The 23,095-nt window shown below is 43.1% G+C and overlaps 1 protein-coding gene across 3 annotated transcripts in view; it reads right to left on the reverse strand.

Annotated features, from left to right (window-relative positions):
• Positions 1-23,095, reverse strand: part of glra1 (glycine receptor, alpha 1) — a 118,242-nt gene that overhangs the window by 53,956 nt on the left and 41,191 nt on the right. For all 3 annotated transcript variants that reach the window (XM_082551544.1, XM_082551543.1, XM_082551545.1), the window contains one exon: positions 9,538-9,605. In XM_082551544.1, coding sequence (XP_082407670.1) covers positions 9,538-9,605 — 68 coding nt within the window. The remainder of the gene's footprint in view (positions 1-9,537; positions 9,606-23,095) is intronic.

Raw genomic sequence — 23,095 nt, forward strand, 5'->3', positions numbered from 1 at the left:
AGCTGGAGTTCACACTCGCTGTTCTTGTTCTGTGTGGATAATCTGCTAACTTAATTTTCCCTGAACATGTGAGTGTGTTGTAGTGGTTTGTTACGATGTGTTGGTGTCGTATGTTGACACACGTGCTGAGGGCAGACAGTGGAGAGCAGTAGGAAAGACGCTGTAATGTTATTCTGTTTTTTGGTTTTTTTTGCCTACTTCAGCCTTAAATTAACACGTAACAGCAAAAGCTGTAAAGCACAACTGACACACCTTGAACAGAAGGATGTAAAATATATCCACGGATCCATGGGGAAATGTTGTCTTTATAAAATAAGAAAGAAAATGTGGAAAAGGGAGAAAAAAGGCTCGTCAAGGGTCACCGCACCGCTGACTAACGAAGCTGTAACTCCATATGGAGGACCGGATCGACAGATACAGGCAGACGCAGCAACGGAGTGAAGGACAGAGCTGAGCAGGTGGTTATGGGTCTTTATCCATATGTCATTTCCTCCTTTATGTGAATGTAGGAGATTTTACTGATGGTGGTGACTTGTAGCCTTGAGCTACAGCACAGATCTGTTTCCTGGCTGTGAACCTGTGTGATCTCTCAGATCCTGCTCAGCCTCAGGGTATTCAAACTACTCGGCTTTGTGCTTTTGTTTTCACAATCTCTATTTGTATTTCTGCACTTGTTCTTGGGGTTGTGTGTTGCCAGAAATCATAGCTAGATGGATGTGGAGCGAGACGATGAAGAACACAGATGGAAATGTTGTGCTTAATGGCCAATAGAAACAAGAGAATATTTTTTTATTACATTTGATTAAAGGACAAAAAAGTGTTATTCATGACACATGAGTACACATCCTGGCCACAAAGGACAATCAGGAGGAAGTTAAGTTTTGTTAGTGTATATAGCCTCCTACAATTCTCATCTTAAATGTTCTTCCTCACCAAATATGGGCAATATTTTAAACAAGGAGCTCTGCATTCAGGCGGCTCTGAATGTACACTTTCAGTTTTTCTTCTGATTGGCTCTGTCAGCACACAGTGCTCATAAGTGCTGCTGATTATGGCTCATCTGGATCACATATTGGAATGTTCATTTTTGGTTTCAATAGGTTTTATCCAGCTGCAGTCTGAATCGATGGATGTCAGATCAAAAACAGAGCACAGAAATTAACCTCCACCGTCTCTCGCACAGTCAGACCTGACTGAACATGACAGTCCGTCTGCCCTAGACTCAAAAGGCTTTTTACTTCATTTCACCTCAAAATTAAAACGCGGTGTGGGAAACGTGGTTGCAGTATGACAACACGGACAACTGATTTAGGTTTAGGTATAAAAATAATTTGACTGAGATCACATAAAGACCATGGTTTGGTTGAAGGTTAGGGATGGGTGGAGAGTCTCCAGTAGATGCTGTCTGAATCTCTGTAATTAGTGGCTGTACTAAAGTAAATCATTGAGCATTTAAAGGATCATCTGATTTTTTCTGTCCCTCAGATCGTTCCCTTCTTCTATGCGTTAGAGTAGAACTAGCCTTTACACTGGTTTCCCTGTATTTTATCACCTGTATCGACACATTTCTGCCTCTGTCCCGTGTCTCCCCCCTTCTCACACTGCTCTGTAAATTCTCTGCATGTGCAGTGCAATCGATCCAGGTAGAAGATATGAACCGCTGCTCCCGCAGAGCTTTGTTGTATAACCCCTCCACCACCCATTCTCCATTTCCTGCTTCACAATCAGAGATGGAGTCTCTGTATTGAGTGTGGGATGGCATTTAGCTTGCCCCTCCATCTCCCTAATTGTCAATTATTCTCAGAACATGGAGCCTGGCCACTCCGGCCAGGCTGGAGCCATCATTAAGCGGCGTGGCGTAGCAGAAAAGCATTGCAGGGACGAGGTACGGCGTGCCAGCAGCCCTGGCAGGTGGCATTTAAAGGAGCAATGAGCCACAGTGCCGTACATGTGTGAAATGCAGTCACATGGCAATCAGCCCCAGTGAGCCCCAGTCGCCGTTTATCACTGTTTATTACACTGAATATCTCACATGAAACAAATGAGCCTGACCTTTCAAACGAGTCGCCTTTTCTTCTGCTTGAGAATATGATGAATATCCTGAAATGAAGCCGAGATGAGGAGCGTCTGTTGATGCAGAGAGCCAACGAGGAAATACAGAGGAGCAGAGCGTGTGTATGCCAGGACCATCAGTCATTGACGGGCCTATGGTTTGATATCAGCTTGGAAAGGGCAAAAGCTGGGCAGACAGGAACCTGATGAAGTTTCTCAAAACAAAGATAACTAGAAGGGCACTCAGAGATCACAGGACTCCACTAGAACCAGTGCCCCATTGTGCAGTTCTACACCACAATCAAATGGGTAAAAACACCCAAACCTGGCAGACATAATCAACATTCAGTCATCATGCACATGTCAGGTCAGTCGGCTTCTCTGCAGTCAAAAGAAGATTACTGTATCCATCTGCAGTAATGTATATCCAGTGGTATGGCGTTCTATGAGCAGAGTAGAAGTCAACACATTAATGAAATGTTGGAGTAAAGGGGGGTTGCAAAGCTGCTTGACGATTTGCAGCAACTGTAGCTGCAGTAGGTCGGAAAATGCTACATGGTCAAATTCAATGGAAACAAATGCCCTCTCAATGTTTTGGTTTACCACTGTGAATTAGTCTTACACTGTTTATTTATATTCATTTGCCTTTGTTGCTAACTTTATTATGTATGTGTTGAGTGAATTGCAGCTCAGGGTCATCTCAGTGAATCCACAGTCTTTGTAGCATTGGCCACACTCCTCTCCCTGCTATGTCCCGCCACTGGTGGTCCTGATTTCTCCTCAGTTCTGTGTCCCGCTAACACGCCACACTCAAACGGTGTTAATATTGTATGCTACATGAGGTTATTGAACTGTGCTAACACTCACCTTTTTTTAAAAAAAATAAACTCGAAATAAAAAAGTCTCACACTCAGGGTCATTGTACTGATCGTCTGTGTTCAACTGTTTATGAGCTTTGTGAATCTTTGTGAATTATTTTGTGAATAATTGAATTGAATTGAATTGAATCTGTACCCAGTCTGTACCCAGGGGGTGATATACCCTCTATTTACAGACTTCTGAAGATCCACAAAGAAGGAGTCCCATTAGCAGCATAAACTCAGCCACCTACAACATTTCCAAGTCCCTCGCCACCATCCTCGCGCCCCCTGCGGGGAACACACCCCATCACATTAAAAACTCCTCTGACTTCACCAACAATTTCCAGAAACTTACTCTGGATCCAGGTGAAACCATAGTGTCCATTGATGTGGTTTCTCTCTTCACTGGCATACAACTTAGGCAGTGTAGACTGCAGAACCAGCTTCACTCCGATCAGACCTGCACACTGTTAAACCTCGGCCTCACCACCACATATTTTAAACACAACGAGGGTTTCTACAGACAAAAACGTGGATGTGCTATGGGCTCCCGGTGTCACCTATTATAGCCAACCTTTACATGGAGGAAGTGGAAAGAAAGGCTCTGGGCTCGTTTAAAGAGACACCACCTAACCACTGGTACAGATACGTGGATGACACCTGGGTCAAAATCCAAACCCAAGAAGTAGAAGCCTTCACTGCTCACATCAACTCAGTGGATTGAAACATCCAAGTTAATCAGGGAAGACACAAAGAATAACACCCACACCTTTTTCACACCTTGGCTCATGTGATGGTGCAGATGATCAATAGTGGGCCATTGACCCTCTTAAGGGACACTCCCACTAGGGTTAAATACCTGAGCTTAAAACGCTTCTCGGATGAAACGTCTTCAAGAAACTTAAAGAAGTCCAGACACTTTTATTTCCAAGCTCCTTAGATGGGGGTGGTTATGGTTATGTCACTGTCCAGTCATGTTTGTGCTCCTGATGTTTGTATTTGCTCTAATTTTGTTTTTTTGTTTGCTGTTGAATGTTTATAAACATCTCTAACCTGCAGCCAGTTTGTGTGAGTAAATCTAAAACATGTACTCACTGGATCTACGTGATCACATTGAATAACGCACATGTCCATTTCCTTTTAACAAATATGAGACATAAACAAACTCGTACCAGTCTGTTCGTCCAACTGCTCTCAGAAGCACTGGTAACAACATGCTTCCAATGGTAGGGTACGTTTATGATCATTTATCAGACTGAATACTATTACTAATATTACTCTAACCTTAACTCTTTGAGCCTACTCCTCACAGTCTACAAAGGATTAATCCATGCTTATATGCATTTGCAAAGAAAAACATTAAAAGTGCCCAAAAATGAAAATGCATGTCTTAGTTTGCAGTATATAGTAAAGGTTAAACCTGATTTATTGTGTGTAAATGAGCTTCAGAGTCCTAACAGAATCCAATCTGTGATTTTAATTCTGAAAGTGAGCAGAGCGAGCAGCTTTTCCTTTCAATTCATGAACTGAAAATATATATTTTTCAAAATGGATAAATGAGGTTTACTTGCATTTTTGATTATGAGCTTTCTCAGCCTGAGAGACAGACACCCTGCAGTTAATGTTCTATCTGCAAAGATATTTTATTTTGAAATGCCCTGAAAGTATTTAATTGTTTCACTGGAAAAAGTGGTCACACTGCACATTCATTTGGTCTATAAAACCTCATCATTATGGGTCAGAGGCTCCTCGTGGCTGCAGATGGACAAACATTAAAATGCAGAAATCAGCAAGCGGATATCAAATCTGTCTCAGACTGAAATGAGGGCAAAGTAATTTGAATGCACAAACGATTCATTTCAGGGAATAGTTCAGCGTTAGGAGAGCAAATGACTCATTTATTAAAAACGTTTATACTGAGGCAGCTTCATATTAAATCCTTCTATCTGAGAACGAGACATGAGGCCGTCGGACTGTTAAGTGCTACCCTGACATTACCATCTACCGTCGATGTGCTGTTATGAAACCATCAGCAGAGGAACTGCTGTACTTACACAATACCTTGCTCATTTCAGCATGTATTAAACTCAGGCAGTAAACCACGCATGAAAGGATGCAATACTCTTCCTCCTCTTCTTCTTGCAGCAACAACAACTACAGCGGCAGCCACATTCTACTTCCATGCCTGTCATAACATCCTGCCGTCTCCTTGGACGGCGCTCAGGAGGAGGTAGGAGGTCACGGAGGCTCGCACATTATGGTGGCACATCTGCGCGTGGAGAGGGAAACATGCTGTCTTCAGCATGCGGCCTGGGAAAAAGCCAACGCTGCGCCTGCAGCACTGTGAGATGTCGGAACAGTTTATGAGAAATCCAGGAAGCAAGCCTCTGCCCGGATCTCGAAAGAGGCGAGGAGGGTGCCGACGCGTTAGACCTGGACCGTTCGAGCTTGGCGTGTCCAATTTAAACTTCTAATTAAATCACCCACCTGAAACCTGTTTGATGATGAGAAACTTTTGCCTTGAGATGGTTACAGTTTCCCATGAATGTGAAGTCACAAATCAAAAACTGGAAAATGATGATTTTGTAGACATGTGAGAAAGAAAAGTGGGAGGGCACAGAGCTGCAGCACATCAGTGGAAGACAGCGGTTATATATCTGAAATGAATCTGGTTTTCTGTCCCGGGGTAACATTTAGATCAGCGCTGTATGAAATATGAGCACAAAATGAATCTTTTGATGCATTTTCACTGACAAAACTTCACAAAGTTCATTCCTTTATTCTGACTCCACAGACAAAAACACGGCAGATTACTTTACTGTAAGATTTCTTCCTTCGATGACTCACAAACACACGTAGTGCACATTTATGCACACGAGTCCAAATTAATGAGATAAAACTCATTAGTGCACATGAGGATAACATTTTAGATAACCTGACATATATACGAAAGAAAAGCTTGAAGCTCACTCTCATACTATGATCACATGGTTTATATTTTCTGTCATATGCTTTGGTATTAGAAACGTGTACTCTGGGTATTAACAGGCTGAGTTCACTGTGCAAGAATATCGCAATTAAAATATAAACCCAGCTGTTTGTCATGCTGCATGGCTAAAAAGTTGTTTTATCACCTTCGGAATTATATCAAAATGTATGACCTGTGTTAAGAAGAAAAGAAACAGCAGCTCAACACTTTTTAATATAATACATGTCTTAGTTATGATTTAATATTCCAATAATCAGTAATCAGATGTTTAAGGTTTCAGTGTGTGTGTTTTACACGCTGTAAGTGCACGTGTGCTACAAAGGAAGTGTGAAAGAATGAAGAGAGATTTTGTGTGTGTGTGCGTGTGTGTGTGTGTGTGCACGTGTGTATGTGTGTGTGTGTGAGAGAGAGAGTGAGTGGGAAGAGCGCTGAAACAGGAATAAAGCCGTGTACTGGTGGGACTTTAGCGAGCACTGCGCCATTCTACTCACTCCATCTATCAGCGACCCGCCCCAGCAACTCGGTGGATACATGCACGTGTGCACTTATGTCTTTGTGAGGACCCGTCGAGGACATTTTAGAGGTTTAGACATTTTTTGGTTTTGGTTTTGTGATGTTTCTGGGTAAGGAACACAAAATATACTTCTCACAAACATAGCTAGACGTGTGTGTGTGTGTGTATGTGCGTGCGTGTGTGTGTGTGTGTGTGCTGAGCATGGAGTGTGGTTACACACTGCAGTGAACAGCGTCCTTGCTGCTGCTCGCTCTGTGTTTCGCCTCCTGAGGTTTAAAATGGATTTTCTGCTTTGATAAAAGCTGATAAATCCATTTATATCAGTACTTTGCTTTTTCCTATAATCCACCATTTGAGAGATTAGAGCACCAGCTCTGACTGTGGTCTGCAGTGCGTGGACTGACTCTATGGTCTGTTATATTTGGTTTCTATATCATCATCAAAACACTCATTCAGGTCTCTGTTTCTCATTGGATCTTCAACATGTTTTCATTTTCTCACAGAACTTTATCCGAGCACTGGAAACCACCGTAAATTGGTCTCGTTGGTCTATAGATGGTGTGTCCAGAGCGTGAAGCATTTCCTGTGTGGTCTACTTCTATGACATAACTCTGACTTTATATGTAAATATTAATTGTGCTTTTTAGCCCCTGTTATGACAGGGCAAGTGAGAGTGGATAAGAAAGGTGGGAGAGAGAGGAGGAGGGTGGATTCAAGCTCAGGCCTGTGCAGTAGGTCACCTGTTTAACCCAGTGAGCTTTACTGAAGCAGGTGAGGTGCGGGACATCAGCTGAACAGGTATTAAAAGTTTCTCTGTGTTCTTCTGCTCATCATTTTAATGAATAATACTGCCACAAAGTGTTCTTTTCTTCAGTTTTTCCATTGATTTTGCTTCTGTGAGAGAGAAAATCTGGATTTTTTTCCTGCATGTTGAGGATCTGTAGAAGCCACCAGTGTGTGTGCGTGTGTGTGTGTGTGTGTGTGTGTGTACTGTGGGATGTCTATCTTTGCTGCTCGGCTCTGCCTCAGTCCTTCTTTCCTCCTTCCTCCTTCCTTTCTACCATTTCTCTGCTCTTCTCTCCTTCCTCCATCCTTTCTTCTTCCAAACACATTATTCTTTTATCATTTCTATTCTCCCACGTGTTTCCCTCTTTTTTCCTGGTCTTATGTTTATTTTTAAAGTAATAATGTAATATGAGGCACTGGCCACCTTCACATTACACCTACAGGAGCCCCTCAGCCACGAAGCTCCTGCCCCCCCCCCCCCCCCTTTTGTCTGTGCTGATGGTAATGCCACAGGAGGTTTGGAGCTCTGCAGCGTCTTTGCACTACTAGCCTCAGCTGCGAGCCCGCTCTGAGCTGCTGTGGTTACTAAATGCTTCCACATACAGCTGATAGTGGAATATCTAACAGGACACACATTTCTTGTCTTGTCTTGTGCTCAGTGAACTCCTCTCACTGTGTCACAGATGTTGGTAGAGGCAGACTGCATGGCCAGGCACTTGATTTGAATTCATAGATGAAGTGGTGTAGCCCAGTACTTTTGTCCATATGGTGTATACTCATTGGTAACGATCCGTGTGTGGTTTGCTGTGAAGTAGAAACCGCAAGACCAGATCTGAGGCCTCCAAATCTGAGATCAAGGAAAATCCTGGGTTACTTCCTGTGGTTTGGGAGTGAGGTGATGTCATGAATGGTCAACGGATGCATCTCACTGGGATTCCTTGGTGCTCTCTCTTTGAGTTTTGCTGACACTGCGGCCTCACTTTGAATTAAAGCTAAATGCCAGAAACAATACAGTTTTTGTCTTTCACAACTTTCTGGACTCTCTCTATTACCCGAGCTCTTTCACTCGGATGAGATAAATGTCATATATTTTTTCAAAATGGGCTACGCAATTTCCCCTAGCAGCAGGACACTGTGTTTCTGTTTGGAACAGTAGTTAAACAGTGGGAAACGGCACGCTGTTGAACACTACTGTCAGTATTTCCTGCAGCAGCAGGAACGTGTACACCGTGTCAGACTGAGTCAACTTAATGGGCTCGCTGGCACACAGGTAAACTGAAAGACTTTGGATCTGACTCGCAGGAAAAATGCACTTTTGTTTTGGTGTTTTTACAATGTTTTCTTTGCTAACAGGATGGCAGAACATAAAACCTTCCTTTGACCTTCAACTTTTAGGGCCTTGAAAACCAGTTTTTCAAACAGTACTACCTGCCAGAGACAGGGAGCTGTGGGCTGTTTCACAGGAGTGTTTGTGTGTTTGTTAAATTCTAAAGCTGCTCGGGCAAAAGCAAACAGGGAGGAAAATAAGGACTTTTCTGGGGTGCTTGGTCACGCTGATCAAAACAGCCTTTTACTACTAGATGCAAAATTCCTCAAAGTAAAAAAACACAACACCACATTACACGTGTGCACGCTGAACGATGTTTAATCTGCGAATGTGCCCGAGGCCCTGCAGAAGGTTCACACAGCTGACAAGTTCAGAGCTCTCATTGGATGAAGAAGTGATTCATGTATGTTTTGAAGGTTAGCGGCACGAGCGTGCCTCGTTTTTACAAACACTTACAGAGGCAGCGGATGCTGAAATAGCCTCTGTTGTCACACACATACGAAGACACACAGAGGTTGGTTGGTGTCATATCGGCTCTGAGCCTTGTTGCTCTGTGAAGGTTGCTGGTTCAGTTATATTAGCACTAATGGGTTTTCTGTGTAATGATTGAGCGTAAATTTCCACTCCACTGCGTACAAACAGGCACGGGGCCGCTACGTTGTTATGCAAATGGTCGCGGCAGTGATGCGCTCTAACAAATGAAGTGTAGCAAATGGGAGATGGGGTCAATGAGGCAGAGAAATTTCGAAATGCTCACAGGGCAGAACGCTTTTAATTTTTAAAGGGAAATAAAAGTGAAACTTTTGGATGTGCTGAATATCGGTGAAGCTTTCGTTTAAATTAATTGAATTTTTCAGGGCGGAGTTACCCGAGCGGAAACACAGCCGCGACGAGACGTGACAGTTTCTATTAGTTGTCCGACCGTCCGAATCCACACAGACAAAAGTGACAAATAAATGATGTGAAAGTCTTTACACCGAGGTGTGATATGGAGAATAAATCAGCTCACCATTGTTGTTTCGGCGATGGACCCGAAGCTGTTGATGAAAATGTTGCAGGTTACGTTGACAGGCGGACCTGGAGAGAGGGAGCAGAGAGACACGAGAAGTTAGAGTTCATAATATTTATGCAGACAGAAGACGTGGAGACGTGTTTGTCATCACAGAACGTGGAAAACCTGCTCGTGAGAGTTGACTGCAGAGCTCAACATGGATTCAACACTGCATCAACACTGCAAGCAGCTTGAATTTGAGTCGGTATAGAAGCTGTAAAGAGTGAATGTGTGCATTGTGGGTAATAATTTCTGATGAGCCTTTAGATGTTGTTCCACTTCTAAAAGAGCTTTCATTGATTTTCACTGAGGACATGTTGAATTTCTGAGGAAATTAATTAAACTTAGGCATGAAAACATGATAAAAACCGAGCGAGGCTGACAGTGATCACTGACTTTTTTTATGGGGTTTGTTGAAATTAAACAGCACAAGATACAAATCATTAAAACATGTTAAAAACACCACAACCTTAAAAACCCAGAGTAGTTTGGACCCGGAAGCAGTGTTCATATGTCATCACTTAATAACCGCATTGCTATCAGAGTCAGGGGTCAGCATGGACACCCTGATTGATCTGCAGCTCCATGCACAACAAACTGTGATGCTCTGTGTATCCTGACTCCTTTCTATCAGAACCAGCATGAACATTTCCTGCAGAGTGAACTACAGCAACCACTCTGTTGGATCGGACCACACGGACCAGCCTTCGTTTCCCAAGTGCATCATCAGTGAGCCCTGAGCCAAATACTCACGCTCACACATATTTCCAGCTTCCAACATCAACTCTGATGACCACTTGATATCTCCCGCCCACTAACAGGTGCCATGATGGAGAGGTAATCAGTGTTACTCAGGCCTGGTTGGTGTCTGCAGCCTCCTGCTTTACATTCTCCTCGCTGTTGATAATTGCTGCACTTTGTCGGGGTTAGTTTACAGCGTAAGATTCTTCTTGTGTTCTGAATCGATGTAAGCTGAGTGGATGTGTTTGCGTGTATCAGTCTGCGTGTTGCCGGATATTAAAGCAGCAGAGAAGATTAAAGCTGAAGCGAGTTGATGGCAGACTGCAGGAAGTAAACAAAGTGAAAGAAACCTTCTGCTGGGGGAAAGTTGGCTTCAAACACTGGCTGAATAAACAACTTGCTTTTCCAGACTTAAATGTTCTGACAGCGTCCTACTGCCTGACAACAGCAGGAAGTTTGTCCGAGAGCCGCTGAGACGAGGAAATGCGCAAACGTCTCATTACAACTCGAGAAAACTACAAACGAGAAAACCAATTACACATCCCCCCGAGCCTTGAAAAGCCCACTCGAGTGGTGTCAATAAACCCACAGTGTCCTTTCAAAGGGAATCATAACAACCAAGACAGTCTGCCCTCTCTCCTCTCAGAGACGAGACGCTGCGTTCAAGGTTGATGAGTTAGTCGAGGTGAGAGTCAGCAGCCCCGTGCACGGCTCCACGATTCTTTGTCTCACTGGATTCTACAAACACAAATGCAGTAAGAAGCACGGACACCGACCCAGCAGTTCAGCTCTCCTCTGTTCCAATCACACTGAACCAACCCCAGCTTCCTCTAAAGCACAGGTGTCGAACTCCAGACCTCGAGGGCAGGTGTCCTGCAGGTTTCAGATGTGTCCTTGATCCAACACAGCTGATTTAAATGGCTAAATGGCTTCAGAGTTCGTGTTTTTTCTCTTTTCTCTTTCCTTTCACTCATTATAATCTGGCTGAACTCTGAAAACCAAGTCAAGCTGCATCAATGAATGTAGAATAAAAAGTCAGTTTTCAAATTCTGAAACTAACGTTTAATATGCTAAAGGTTGACACTATAATAAAGCCTTAGTCAGTCAGTCAGATTATTGCATGAGCGATGAAAGAGCAGGTGGCGTGATAATGGCTGGTGCAAGGAATAAAACTAAATACTGAAACACAGATTCAACAAAACACCACAGAAATACCTAAATAAGACATTTATTAAAAACATGAGGATTAATAAGACGAAAGGTTTTGTGTCCAGTTTCAGCTTGAACCTGCAGGTCTGTGATTCTTCAGGCCGCCTCTAATAATTTGGCCTCATTGAAACAGTTTTGGGGAACCTTCTCTGTTAAACGGTGATTGAACTAAAGTCTTCACATACACATCTCCACTGCAGACACCTGGTTTTAAAAAAATCACTCCTTTGAGCGTTCTCCCCTCTGACCTTCCTTATAAACATTTTTAGCACATCACGCTCGCTGGTGTACTACACCAATAAAAATCCTCCCAGTAGAACCAATCACAGAGGCCTCGTCAGCTCTGATATCATGCTTTATCACAGTATCAGCTCAGTCTGCATGTTTCCATTCATCAGGCTCAAAGAACTTCACAGCTCCAGTAGGAGCAGGATGATCCTCAAATGAAGCATTTTCCTTGTATTGGATTTAAGTCTGGAGACACAGTATGATCAGTTCTTTGTCTGTGAGATAATTACACTAATAACTGCCTACATATTTCAAACACATTTTTGTAAACAGATTACTGTAATCCGATTATTTTTAATCCATTTCCCATTAGAGATCTTAGAAAAAAATGTATTTGATTTTTAATGAGTCAAAGGTCTCTCTCACACACACACGGTCTGCCTTTAATGTCCCTGGTTAAACTCGATGTCTAATTCTAACTGCTGGCGGCTAGCTGGAAATGAAGGAAGGGGTCTGGATTATTTTGAAGGCCAATTACGCTCTCTGTCACAGTGTGAGGAGTGCCGGAGGCATACGCACAGACAGATGCGGTTAAGGCACCGGGTTGACGACGTATGGTTAAAAGGTAAAAGATCATCAGAGCCTGGCACAGGCGATGGATGGTCATGTGACATGTACAGCATCATATTTACGCAAACGACAGATTAGTGACGCGGCCGTGTGAGGAAACGAGGGCGAAGCAGAAAGAGCGACTGAGAAACGGAGATATTAAATGAACCTAGTTGGTTTCCACTGTGGCAAAAGAAAGTGGCTGCACGAGAAATGAGTTTGTTCCACTGTAGCTAAAGAGAAATCACCGCATTCTGCAGGTGGAGGAGGAGAGGAAGACATTTAACCTGCCAGCATTTGGGGTTCATTTACTTCAGATGTGATAGATAAGGGATGCTCGAAGTAGACCCGTGGGAACTGTGGAAGATTAATGCTGGTTACAGTCACGTCTAACACTCACCGACTCTGCTGTGTTTCTGTTTGTTCTGCATCTGTCATCTGTCTTCTGCACGGTACCCAGAGCTCTCCAACCATGTAAATATACAGCTTGTGTGTTTGGTATGCTTCAGATTTACACCCTCGATGTTAAATGCAAACTTTAAAATGCGAGAAGAAGAAGATCAGAGCCGTCGGCTTTCAGGCTTCTCTCATTTCCACAAGTTTAAAATATTGTTTTGCTGCAGTCTGTCTTCTGAAAGGGAGCGTTTCTATTTTTCTAATGTTAATAGTTTCATGCTTTACTTCATCAAACCAAAGATAAATTAACGTGCCTGAATGATCGAAATATGTTTTCCAGCCTGTATCTGTGTAGAGAAGAGGATTTTGGAGGAATATATGATGAAATATCACACACACACACACACACACACACACACACACACACACACACACACACACACACACACATATGATTCAGAGAAAGCTACTGGGTAATATTTTATGTAATGTGTGTACACTTTAATATAAAACCTACTGAGTCTGTAATTAAATACACTGAATGAAAATGTCTGTAACAATGTCTGTGCATTTTGTCACGTGTAAGATTAATTCAAGCACTGATATAAATTATGCAGCGCGTTCATTTTTTCTGTATCCATATTTCAATATTGTGCATTTTGTTAAAATCTGCATATTTTAGTGTAGCAAAACTTGCTTGTAAGACAAGTGGGCTCCTGCACCCGCGTGATACGAGGTGAGCGCAGGCTCTGAGTGCATCACAGGGTTTATCCATAAAGCGGCTGGTATTACATTATCACCGTGATTTCTCTCAGAATGGCTTTTCAGGCCTAACTCGAGTCCTCTGACACGTTTCCTCAGCATCCCGGCTTTGTTCACAATCCCTCCTTCAAAGTCCTCTCGTTCCGTGGTGGGAGGGTGGTGAGGGGAGGATATCGCAATTTGTCTTTTCTTCTTGACGTCCCTCAGAGCACGTGACACAAAAATCTGAGAAGGAGAAGCTAATACCCACTGAAAACCTCCTCCTTCTCCTTCTTTTCCACCACAGCGGTTCATTTAATAACCATGCAGTGAAGGAGAGGAGAGGAGAGAGAGACGGTTTTCCATTATTGCTTCCCGCTGAAGACAGAGACAAGAGGAAGAAGCAGCAGCTCGTTAAGTGTCACAGAGGACGAGCTGGCACCGAGTCACAGGATCCTGTAGCTTATATCGGCCTCAGCGTGCGAGCCAAGCGCTGAGAGCAGACGTGAGTGCGCTTCTACAGGCACGAGAACGGTTACGTAACGCGCTCTATGCATCGTGAATGAAAGGGAGATTTCTCAATTAAACCGTCTGCTTTCAGCTGCAGACAGAATCAGTTTCAGAATCTCATCACGTGCTGGCATATTTCTGAGTGCAGACTCTTTTAATTAGTGCTCGTTAAAATGCATGTGAGCAATTTCAATTAACGGAACTATGTGTTCTTATGCAGATTTTATGTAAACACTGTTCAGAAACCTAAACCTGAACGACCTTTTTTAACTTTGGTTATACAGGATGTTAAAAAAATGGTCATTGATGTTTCTAAGCGGTGTCGGCGGTGGTGTAAGGCTTCCATCCTCACACACATGCTGATGTTGATGGTCACGCTGGTGTTAACACTTAGACCCCCGGAGAGCAGTCATTTTGGTTTTCTACCTTAGACCCCTGCGGAGTCATCATTTTGCGTTTCTACCTTTAATGGTCTGTCCAGCTGTGGCTGAAATACAATGTGAGTCTCAGCTCTTTGGACGTCTGTGTTCAGTTGTGTAAAGACAGCACCACACACACGTTTTTATTAGTTTTAAATTTTTTTCATTTCACACAATTGTTTCAGTTAGTTTGAAGTCTAATTTTTATTTTAGGTAATTAAAATGTTTTTCACATCTGGTTTTAGTTTTTACTACAATAACCTCGAATGTCACTTATCAAGCACAAAACACACAATTACACACGTATGCTAAAATAAACACTTAGCATATGCTACAGTGCACAGACATGAAGGTGCACTGAGGCGTGCATGAACACACAAACACACAACAACCATTAATATAGATTTAGCAGCACCTACATACACGACTGTTGCAGCTGATATAGTTTGATCACATGGCTCTTCATCCCTGCTGGCTACAGAACATCACACAGAGCTCAGTGAAATGGAAGCCAATTTGAAATGTCAGATTAATGCAAGGAGATGTGGAACTTTTCTTTTTAACTAATGAAACTCTCTTGCTAATGAATGTGTAACTAATTAGGCTACATTTTGTAAAAGTGCCTGAGGTTTGAACAAAATTTGAATTTTTTTATTTCTGTGAATGCTTTTACAATTATTCATGTCCACTGGCCCTCAGTAAAGTTAACACACACACGCACACACACACGCACACACACACACACGAACAGGCTAATCGAGGCTAGCAACTATGCTAGTCTGCTGAGGTGGAGCGGCTCGAATAATCCCGCTCTCTTTCAGCTGAACTCCATGTCCATGAAAAACAAGTGACAGCATTAATAAAGCAGGATGAAACAACTGGCCCAGCTCGGCCTCTCAGCACTTCTGCTAACTGCAGCTGCCGCAGCCATTTCCTGCAGAGATGCTGTAAACACAGCTCTCTCTCTGTGTGTGTGTGATTCCCCATCATGCCACACACACGAGCTTAAAGAGGACTCATTAGGATTTTCCTGTCGTTTTCATTGAGGTTCATAGGTTTTTGAACATGACCGCGGATTTTAAATCAAACTGTTAAAACACAGTCATTGTTTTATCAGATGCTCAAAAATTTAATGTTTTAATAAATTCATCCAGTTATTTTATTTTTTTAAATAATTTAAATATGAGGATTATAATTGCTGTGCTTCCTTGATTGAGACGCTCTGCTGATCTGAGCCAAGTTATGGTAAACAGGCTGGTACTCATACAGTACTTTCTACTACAAGTCTCATTCATCCTCTATATCAAAGTACTTTTATGTGCATATTTATCTAAGGAATGATTCGGGGGAAATCAGAGTTGAGTATCTTACCCAATGGTGCTTCATGGACTGAAGGGGGCGGGGACTGCTCCACCAAGCTTGGGATCAGTAGATGACCTGCTCGCCAACCCGAGGCCCAACTGCCCCGGTCATGGTCAGATTTGGTTATGGGTCAGTGACAGTGACTTTAGGCAAGCTGATGTAAACTTGCTTCAGTGGTTTGGCTGATTATTGATGTTTATTGGGGTGTTTAAGAGGAATAAAGTTATCTGTGGTCAGTTAGGTAGAAAAAAAAACTCCTGTGGCACACCAGCATACTCCATACCAACAAAATACGTTAAATACAAATGAAACACTGATAATCTCAGAATACCTCAGTCTGCAACAACCACAACATGCTCCAGAGGTCACCATGAATTCTTGCAGAAAAATGAATGAATGAACACGTGTACCTACATTTAAAAAAGTCAGTTTCCTCATTCAACAGATGAGAAATACTCCACTTAGCTTGGTGCCAGATGTGAACTGTATTGGTTCTTTCAAGCGTCTTTCATTTCTTAGTGTTGTACTTGCCGGTCATCATCGTCGGCTCATTTTTCACTGTGAATCAGAACTGACAGGGGAAGAAGAGCTTGGTGGTGATCCAGGAAGTAGATGGGTCTAAATAGAGATAACATGAAGATGGCAGCCTGATAAACCTGCCGGGGAAGCGCGTGTAATTGCTTTTTTAATGATTAATAGTTCAGCACCATTCCCTCGGCAGACTGGAGCCAACTTAACATTTCACCCTCACTGTGATTTTTAAACTGATGCTAGAAACAAACACTTTGCTGCCAACTGATGCTAGGAGCTGTGGATAGTGGAATGAGCCCGTGGGAGCATTTCTGCGTCAGCACGTCCTGAGGGGAAGTTTAAAGATGGCCGAAAACACGACCGCTTGGCCTGATTTTTCTCATCGCCACCCCAGGACAAGGCTTCCCACTTCCATCGTGGCAAAGCATCCGCTGCACAGCATGGTATGTCAAGTCCTCCATGTGCCATATGTGAAAGACTGCAGGACACAAGCAGTGAAGCTCCAGTCCAGTAACACACAGCCCAGCTCTGTTTACACATTACACATTCAAAGAACTATTGCCTTTGCTGATTTTCCATCTATTTCAAAAACTAAGAAGCAGAAATCCAAATCAGGTGTCATTCTTCCACTGAAGTTCTGTCCTCTGTTGCTGTTCACAGACCAAGAAAACCAGTTTATTCAGACATTAAGGAACTGGATTTGGCATCATTGAACTCTCCATCACAGCCTTCTGTCAGCCTCATTCTGCGGTTCTTCTGCCAAATCGCTTTTTCTGTAGCTGAATGTACAGCAACAAAAAAGATGCATATTTCATACGGGTTATCAAGTGAATCCAAGCAGCTTGGCGCAGGCTTCAGAGATTATGTTGGCCGACAAACATGACATCCCTGCCCTCTTAATCAACCTCCAGTGACACTCTGAGGTCTTGCATCAGTCCTCACAGTGTAGTCAAGCCTCTCGAGGGGTCTCAATCCCCATCTGCTGACAATGACTGAGACGACGACAGCCGGTCCTCCACCTTGTTCAAAAGACGGTGGCGCCGTAAAGCAGGCACGGCTCAGTCTCAGGAGCAGATTTACGTTTTGATTTGAAGTGGAAGAGTGGAGGTTAAATCCAGTGATCCCTACTGTGGATTCATTTGCAAAGAGTGATGTGGAGCTAAATCCAAATCATACATTATCTATCAGGTTAACGCTGCATGGTAATCTCCTGGGAGGGGATCAGTTTAGTCACAGTGTAGCTAAACCCTACTAACAAACATCGCACTGATGTTTTTTTGGTGATTGACTGTAACTAGTTGCAGTGACCACTTTCAATCACAAAGAAATTGCAAAGGTAGGAGGCAACCTCCAAACAACTGCAGTGCGACTGTTGCAACTCATCTCTTTGCAGTAGACGGGTTGACTCAGCTGGTTACATTTTGGTTGTTTTCCTTTATAAACGCAAGCTTGCTCAGCACCTGTGCCATTTTGCTGTTGAGCTGCGGGCGTGCACTCTCTGTGGAGGTCACTCTCTGTGGAGGATTTCTGTTTCAGATCTATGAGCTTCTGGCAGGAATGAGTGTAGGTAGCAAACTTGTGCATTTCTGTGTATGTAGACAGCAACAGATTTGCACATGCGTTGATGCGCATAAGTTGCTTTGAAAACAGGGACCGATTGCATCTGCGACGCAACCGCTTCAGAGGCAGCAAGATCTCTCCTGCTCGTAGTAATAGCAACACGTTAACAGTTGCAACAACCAAACAGCAGTGCACATTTTCTGCTGTCATTTTTTTATCATCTGTACTCTACCCACAGTCCTCCGTCACGGAAAAAAAGACATCCCGGAGTGTTTCAGGAGAAGCTGTCACAGCCATGAAGCTGTCACAGTCTTAATGATGGGTTCCTCAGCAGCTGACAGCTGTAATATGAGCTTCAGCTACAGCCTGTATTTCTTTTCCAGTGCTGAAAATCACTGACACTCACTGTGCAATCACAGCCTGTATGAAGTCACGAGTCCTTCTATTCAATTATTCACCCAGCTCCAACAACACACCACCGTTCTCCACCTCCTGTGCCTTCGTAACACCCTCACTTCAGTTACCATCGTCACAACTATCACGCAATCAAAAGTAAATGATCACTATGGAAAACTGGAGCTGGGATGAAGGATGACACCGAGGAAGAAGCTGAGCTCTCTGCAGACACATCTTCCAGAGCTTTCTCTCTGCTGCACTTCTTTCCTTGTTTCATACTGCCGTCGTGCTCTCCAGCGGCACGCCGCCCGTCCTGTTCCTGCCTCGTCCGAGAGACAAAATTCTCTTTACACTGCAGCATCCTTTATTTTCAACGTATTTATCGAGCCACCGGTGCTGACAGATCGGTCTCTGGGGACTCATCCTAACCCTTGTCCTGCGAACCTCTAATCATCAGCTCGGTGTTTACAGGGACCAATTAACCAGTCAATCTATCAGCTTTCCTCGCTGACATCTTCATTTTACAGCACCTCCCTACTGCGGCATACCTGGACCGCCAAGTGGAACTAATGAAGCGGCACAAATCAAGCACATGCCGTGCTTTTACAAGAGGGAAGAGTATAGGTGGTATAGTGGGCTACGCTCCATTATCAGGCCTTCGGAGAGTTGTAAAACACAGGTAACTGGAGGATTGCCTTGGCCCTGCTCTCCTATGCTTTATTTAACTCTCTCTTCTCCTGATGCCCAATTTGCAGTCCTCTAAGTGACACCTCAACACCACAGCGGTCTGCCTGAATTTATTTCCAGCAACAAATGGCATCGAGCTAAACAAAGCAAAGGTGGCGGGGGGAGAAGAAAAGTCACAGGCTACAAATTAAATGAATAATCCTCTGAATTACGCAGTATCGCCTCTTTTGCAATTGAGCTGCCTTCAGCAAAAAAATCCCACAATGGTTGCGAGACGTTAAATATTTATAAGGCGTCGTCTCAAGGCTATATGGTCCGGGGAAAGCAGTTTCACTCTTTTATTGAACTAATATATATTCCCTACACATGCCCGTGCAAGCTGAAGAGCAGGACTGAGGGAAAAGTGAGAAAACGGAGAGAGCCAGAAGGTTGTTTTTCTTTTCCGATCGCTGATTTTCTTCCATTACGTCCGAACGCAACAGCTGAGGAAGTGATCATCTCGTTCTCATCCACCGTGCATAAACACCAGAGCCGAAATGCCAGCTAGAGGGAAAAAAAGAGTTTCCCAGGGAACTTGAAAGCATCATAAATCCCCTGACTCGATAGTGAAACAGAGAAATAATGAACATTTCATCAAACCCCGAGAGCTTTATATTCCTGAAAGTTGCTCAGCACAACTTCGAAGAAAGTTCGCTAAAAGTCACGAAAAGATTTCGCACTTCTGAAAAAACGATCTTCAAACACAGTGTCGGTGCTGCAGCGGGACCGACATACCTGCACAACTTCAACAGCCGCGCTGTCCGTCCGACCATGTTTCGCCTTTGTTGTTTACTACAAAGTCACCATGTTCCCTGACCAGAACTCAGGAATGATTATCAGAAATAACTCATGTCATACAATGATGACGTTTTAAATCCAAACAAAGGTCAGAAATACATCAGTTGAACCTTGACTAGCTGCCAGAGGAATCCAACGAGGAGGAGGAAACTCCAGGGTGAATAATGTGAACATTAAAGGCCCAGTTCACAATTTTCCTCTGGGAGTCTTTTTTCTCTTTTTATTCATTTATTTATGAAAAACAAATACAAAATATATAGAGATATATATAAAAAATATTTTTCACTGCCGTTCCAAACCTTTTAGGTGGATCTTTGCCTCCACTTTTATAGTTTCAAATTTCCACGAGATTTGGGGAGAAAGCTGTCGTTCCCTTTCAGCAACCAGACCATTAGAGAGGTCTGACTCTAATCTTAAGAACCAGTTAGGAGTCCTAAAATACTCGAGGACCCTGGTAAGTAAGTATCTGCTGATCAAATCATCCTGATTTGACAGTATTGGGAAGGTTACTTTTAAAACGTATTCCACTACAGATTACAGCCCCAAAATGTATTTTGTAACGCAGCGGTCCCCAACCCCCGGGCCTCGGACCGGTACCGGTCCGTGAGTCGTTTGGTACCGGGCCGCGAAAGTTGAGGCTCAGGTGTGAAATGTATGGTTTTCAGGGTTTTTATCGGTTTTCAACGTTATGTTGTTATCGTTTTTATCGTTTTTATCATTAACTCGGTTTTCCTGGGTCTTTTCACGTGTGTTATGAATAAATCTTTTTTTCGGTACCGGTACTAGTTTTATTTTGTTGTATTTATCCGCAACACCTTAAAGGCCGGTCCGTGAAAATATTGTCGGGCATAAACCGGTCCGTGGCACAAAAAAGGTTGGAGACCGCTGTTGTAACATTTTCCGTTACGTTACTCAATGAGAGTAACGTATTCTGAATACTTTGGATTACCTATTATATTATCATGCTTTTTACAACTACATAAATGTACTATTGCTATGTTGCTATGTAAATTATTACTATTACTGAAGGTTACTCGCCATATCAATACCAACTAGATTTTTAAATCTTAATATAAAATGAGGAACAGTAGGGTGGGCATTAGTAAGGCTGCACTTTTTTGCAGCGATCTCGTATAGAAAACTATTTGGCGCGTATATAAAACAGGTCCGCGGCTCCAAACCGTAGTAAAGGGACCTCTAGCTAATACGTCGGGTTCCGTGTCGGGCTCGTAGCCGAAAACTTTGTTGTCTGGGTCAACTTTGCTAGTGAGAGACAGAGAGAGGTGTTGAAAGGCTGCTCCAACAAAACTTATTGTTTCGGAGAAAAACACGAACTCGGTGTACAGTCAAGTCTTAATAGCTTACTTACAACTGGGCTCGTCAGGCACTCTTTTTGGCTGCAGTGGTTATTATTATATTTACATGCTTCCAGCTCCCGTTTCTGCTCGATGACAACTCGTACTTTTCCACTCTCCCTTTTCTCCCTCCTGGCGCTCACAGACACATAACGGGTATGGCAGTGCATTCTCCCTGCAGCACGGACTACACTGCCCATGAGGCTACATTCTTTAGAGCTATGCCTGTAGCATTCTGCCTATTGCCTTCATATTAAATCATTTTTGTGAATAATTTTTAAAAATATTTCTTCACGTCATTACGCAAGTAGAGGTGACATGGGCCGCGAGATTGAGACACAGGCATTAGAGCTTTTTAATGCGTGTTTTGTTTGGGGCGTGGAAACCAAATTTAGAGAGGGCGTAACCGAACATATGAAACAGGAAAATACTGCCGTGTAATCCCTTTATTTCAGCAAAGTAACTGTATTCTAAATACCACCTTTTTAAACGGTAACTGTAACGGAATACAGTTAGTCATATTTTGTATTTTAAATACGTAACGGTGGTAGATGTATTCCGTTACTCCCCAACACTGTGATTTCATGGCATTCCTAATATGGCTAAATATATATATATATATGTACCCAGGCAGTATTTTCCCTCAAATCAGCAGACTTTGGAGGGTTATCCCGACTTTCTGTAAGTAAAATAGGTAACTTTCAGCTCCCTACTTCTGCTTCTTTAACCATTTTTCCCTCCATTACATCCAGACATGACAATGAGGAGGAGACAAACATCAAGGCTGCGAACCGCCGTGGGGAAGGGACAAAAAACGCTGGAAGGCTTTCAGACATAAAGCACCGTCCGTCTTGGCTCTCAACAATAAAATGCTTTTTTCTCTTCATTATGTCTTTATTTGCTTTAAAGCTGTTTCGAACACCAAAGCACCTGTCTGCTCCTCTGTCTGGTTTATTCTGCCTTTACTCCCATGCAGATGCTGTGTGCTCGTACGCCCTGCACAGACAGCTCTCATTATTGTCCTACATACAAGCCGGAGCCCTGGCTCTTTTATAGAGCGTAGTTTCCTTTAGGTGAGCGAGTAAATAGATCAGCAACAGGGAAAAAAAAACACTTCCTGTCACATTTTAATTGCAGTGGTGAGATGAGGAATGGCGTTTTCTACTGACGTCATATTCAGTCATCCATCATTGCCTCTTCCATGGAGTGAACTTTAGGGAAAACTTCATTTTCCTCCCCAGTGAGGGCGGAGAAATGCCATTATAATGTGTTTTACTCTTCCTCCACCTCCATTTTCTCCTTCTGCCCCTCGTCTTTTTTTCACAATTCCATTTCTTCTTTTCTCCGGATACTTTCTCCTGTCTCTTGTCACTTTGCTTCTTCCTCTCATTCATATTCTCTCTTTCAGCCACGGGGCGTTCAAGTTTCATTACGAGATAAAATGTATTCAAAGTGGGAGGCAGGCGGAGGGGAGAGGATGGAGAGATGGATGGATGCATAGCAGCCTGGTCAGAAAACACCTGAGGCTCTGTGTGTGCGTGTGTGTATGTGTGTGTGCATGTGTGTGTGAAGTAGTGAGATAACAACTGTGTTTGTCTATGCATATTTACTAAAAATTGGCATTTGTGCCTGTGAGCATTTCCCGTTTCTCTGTGTGACAAGATGTGTGTGTGTGTGTCCTGTATGTTTACAGTGAGAATGTGTGTGAATGTGTTTGTTTGCCAGCAGCATGTGTTTGCATGTGAACACTCCCCTCTGCAATATTCCAGCTGTTTATGCATACTATCTGAACACACACACACACACACACACACACACACACACACAAAGTCATTTCAGTTTAAGCACAAAATAAAAACAAGCTTTTTGAAGATTAGAGGACATTTAGCGTCATGATTCTTCTGTAACATGTACTCATGAAAACCATCAGTAGTT

The sequence above is a fragment of the Aulonocara stuartgranti genome (genome assembly GCF_965226115.1).
Source record: "Aulonocara stuartgranti genome assembly, chromosome: 2".
Taxonomy (NCBI): Eukaryota; Metazoa; Chordata; class Actinopteri; order Cichliformes; family Cichlidae; genus Aulonocara; species Aulonocara stuartgranti.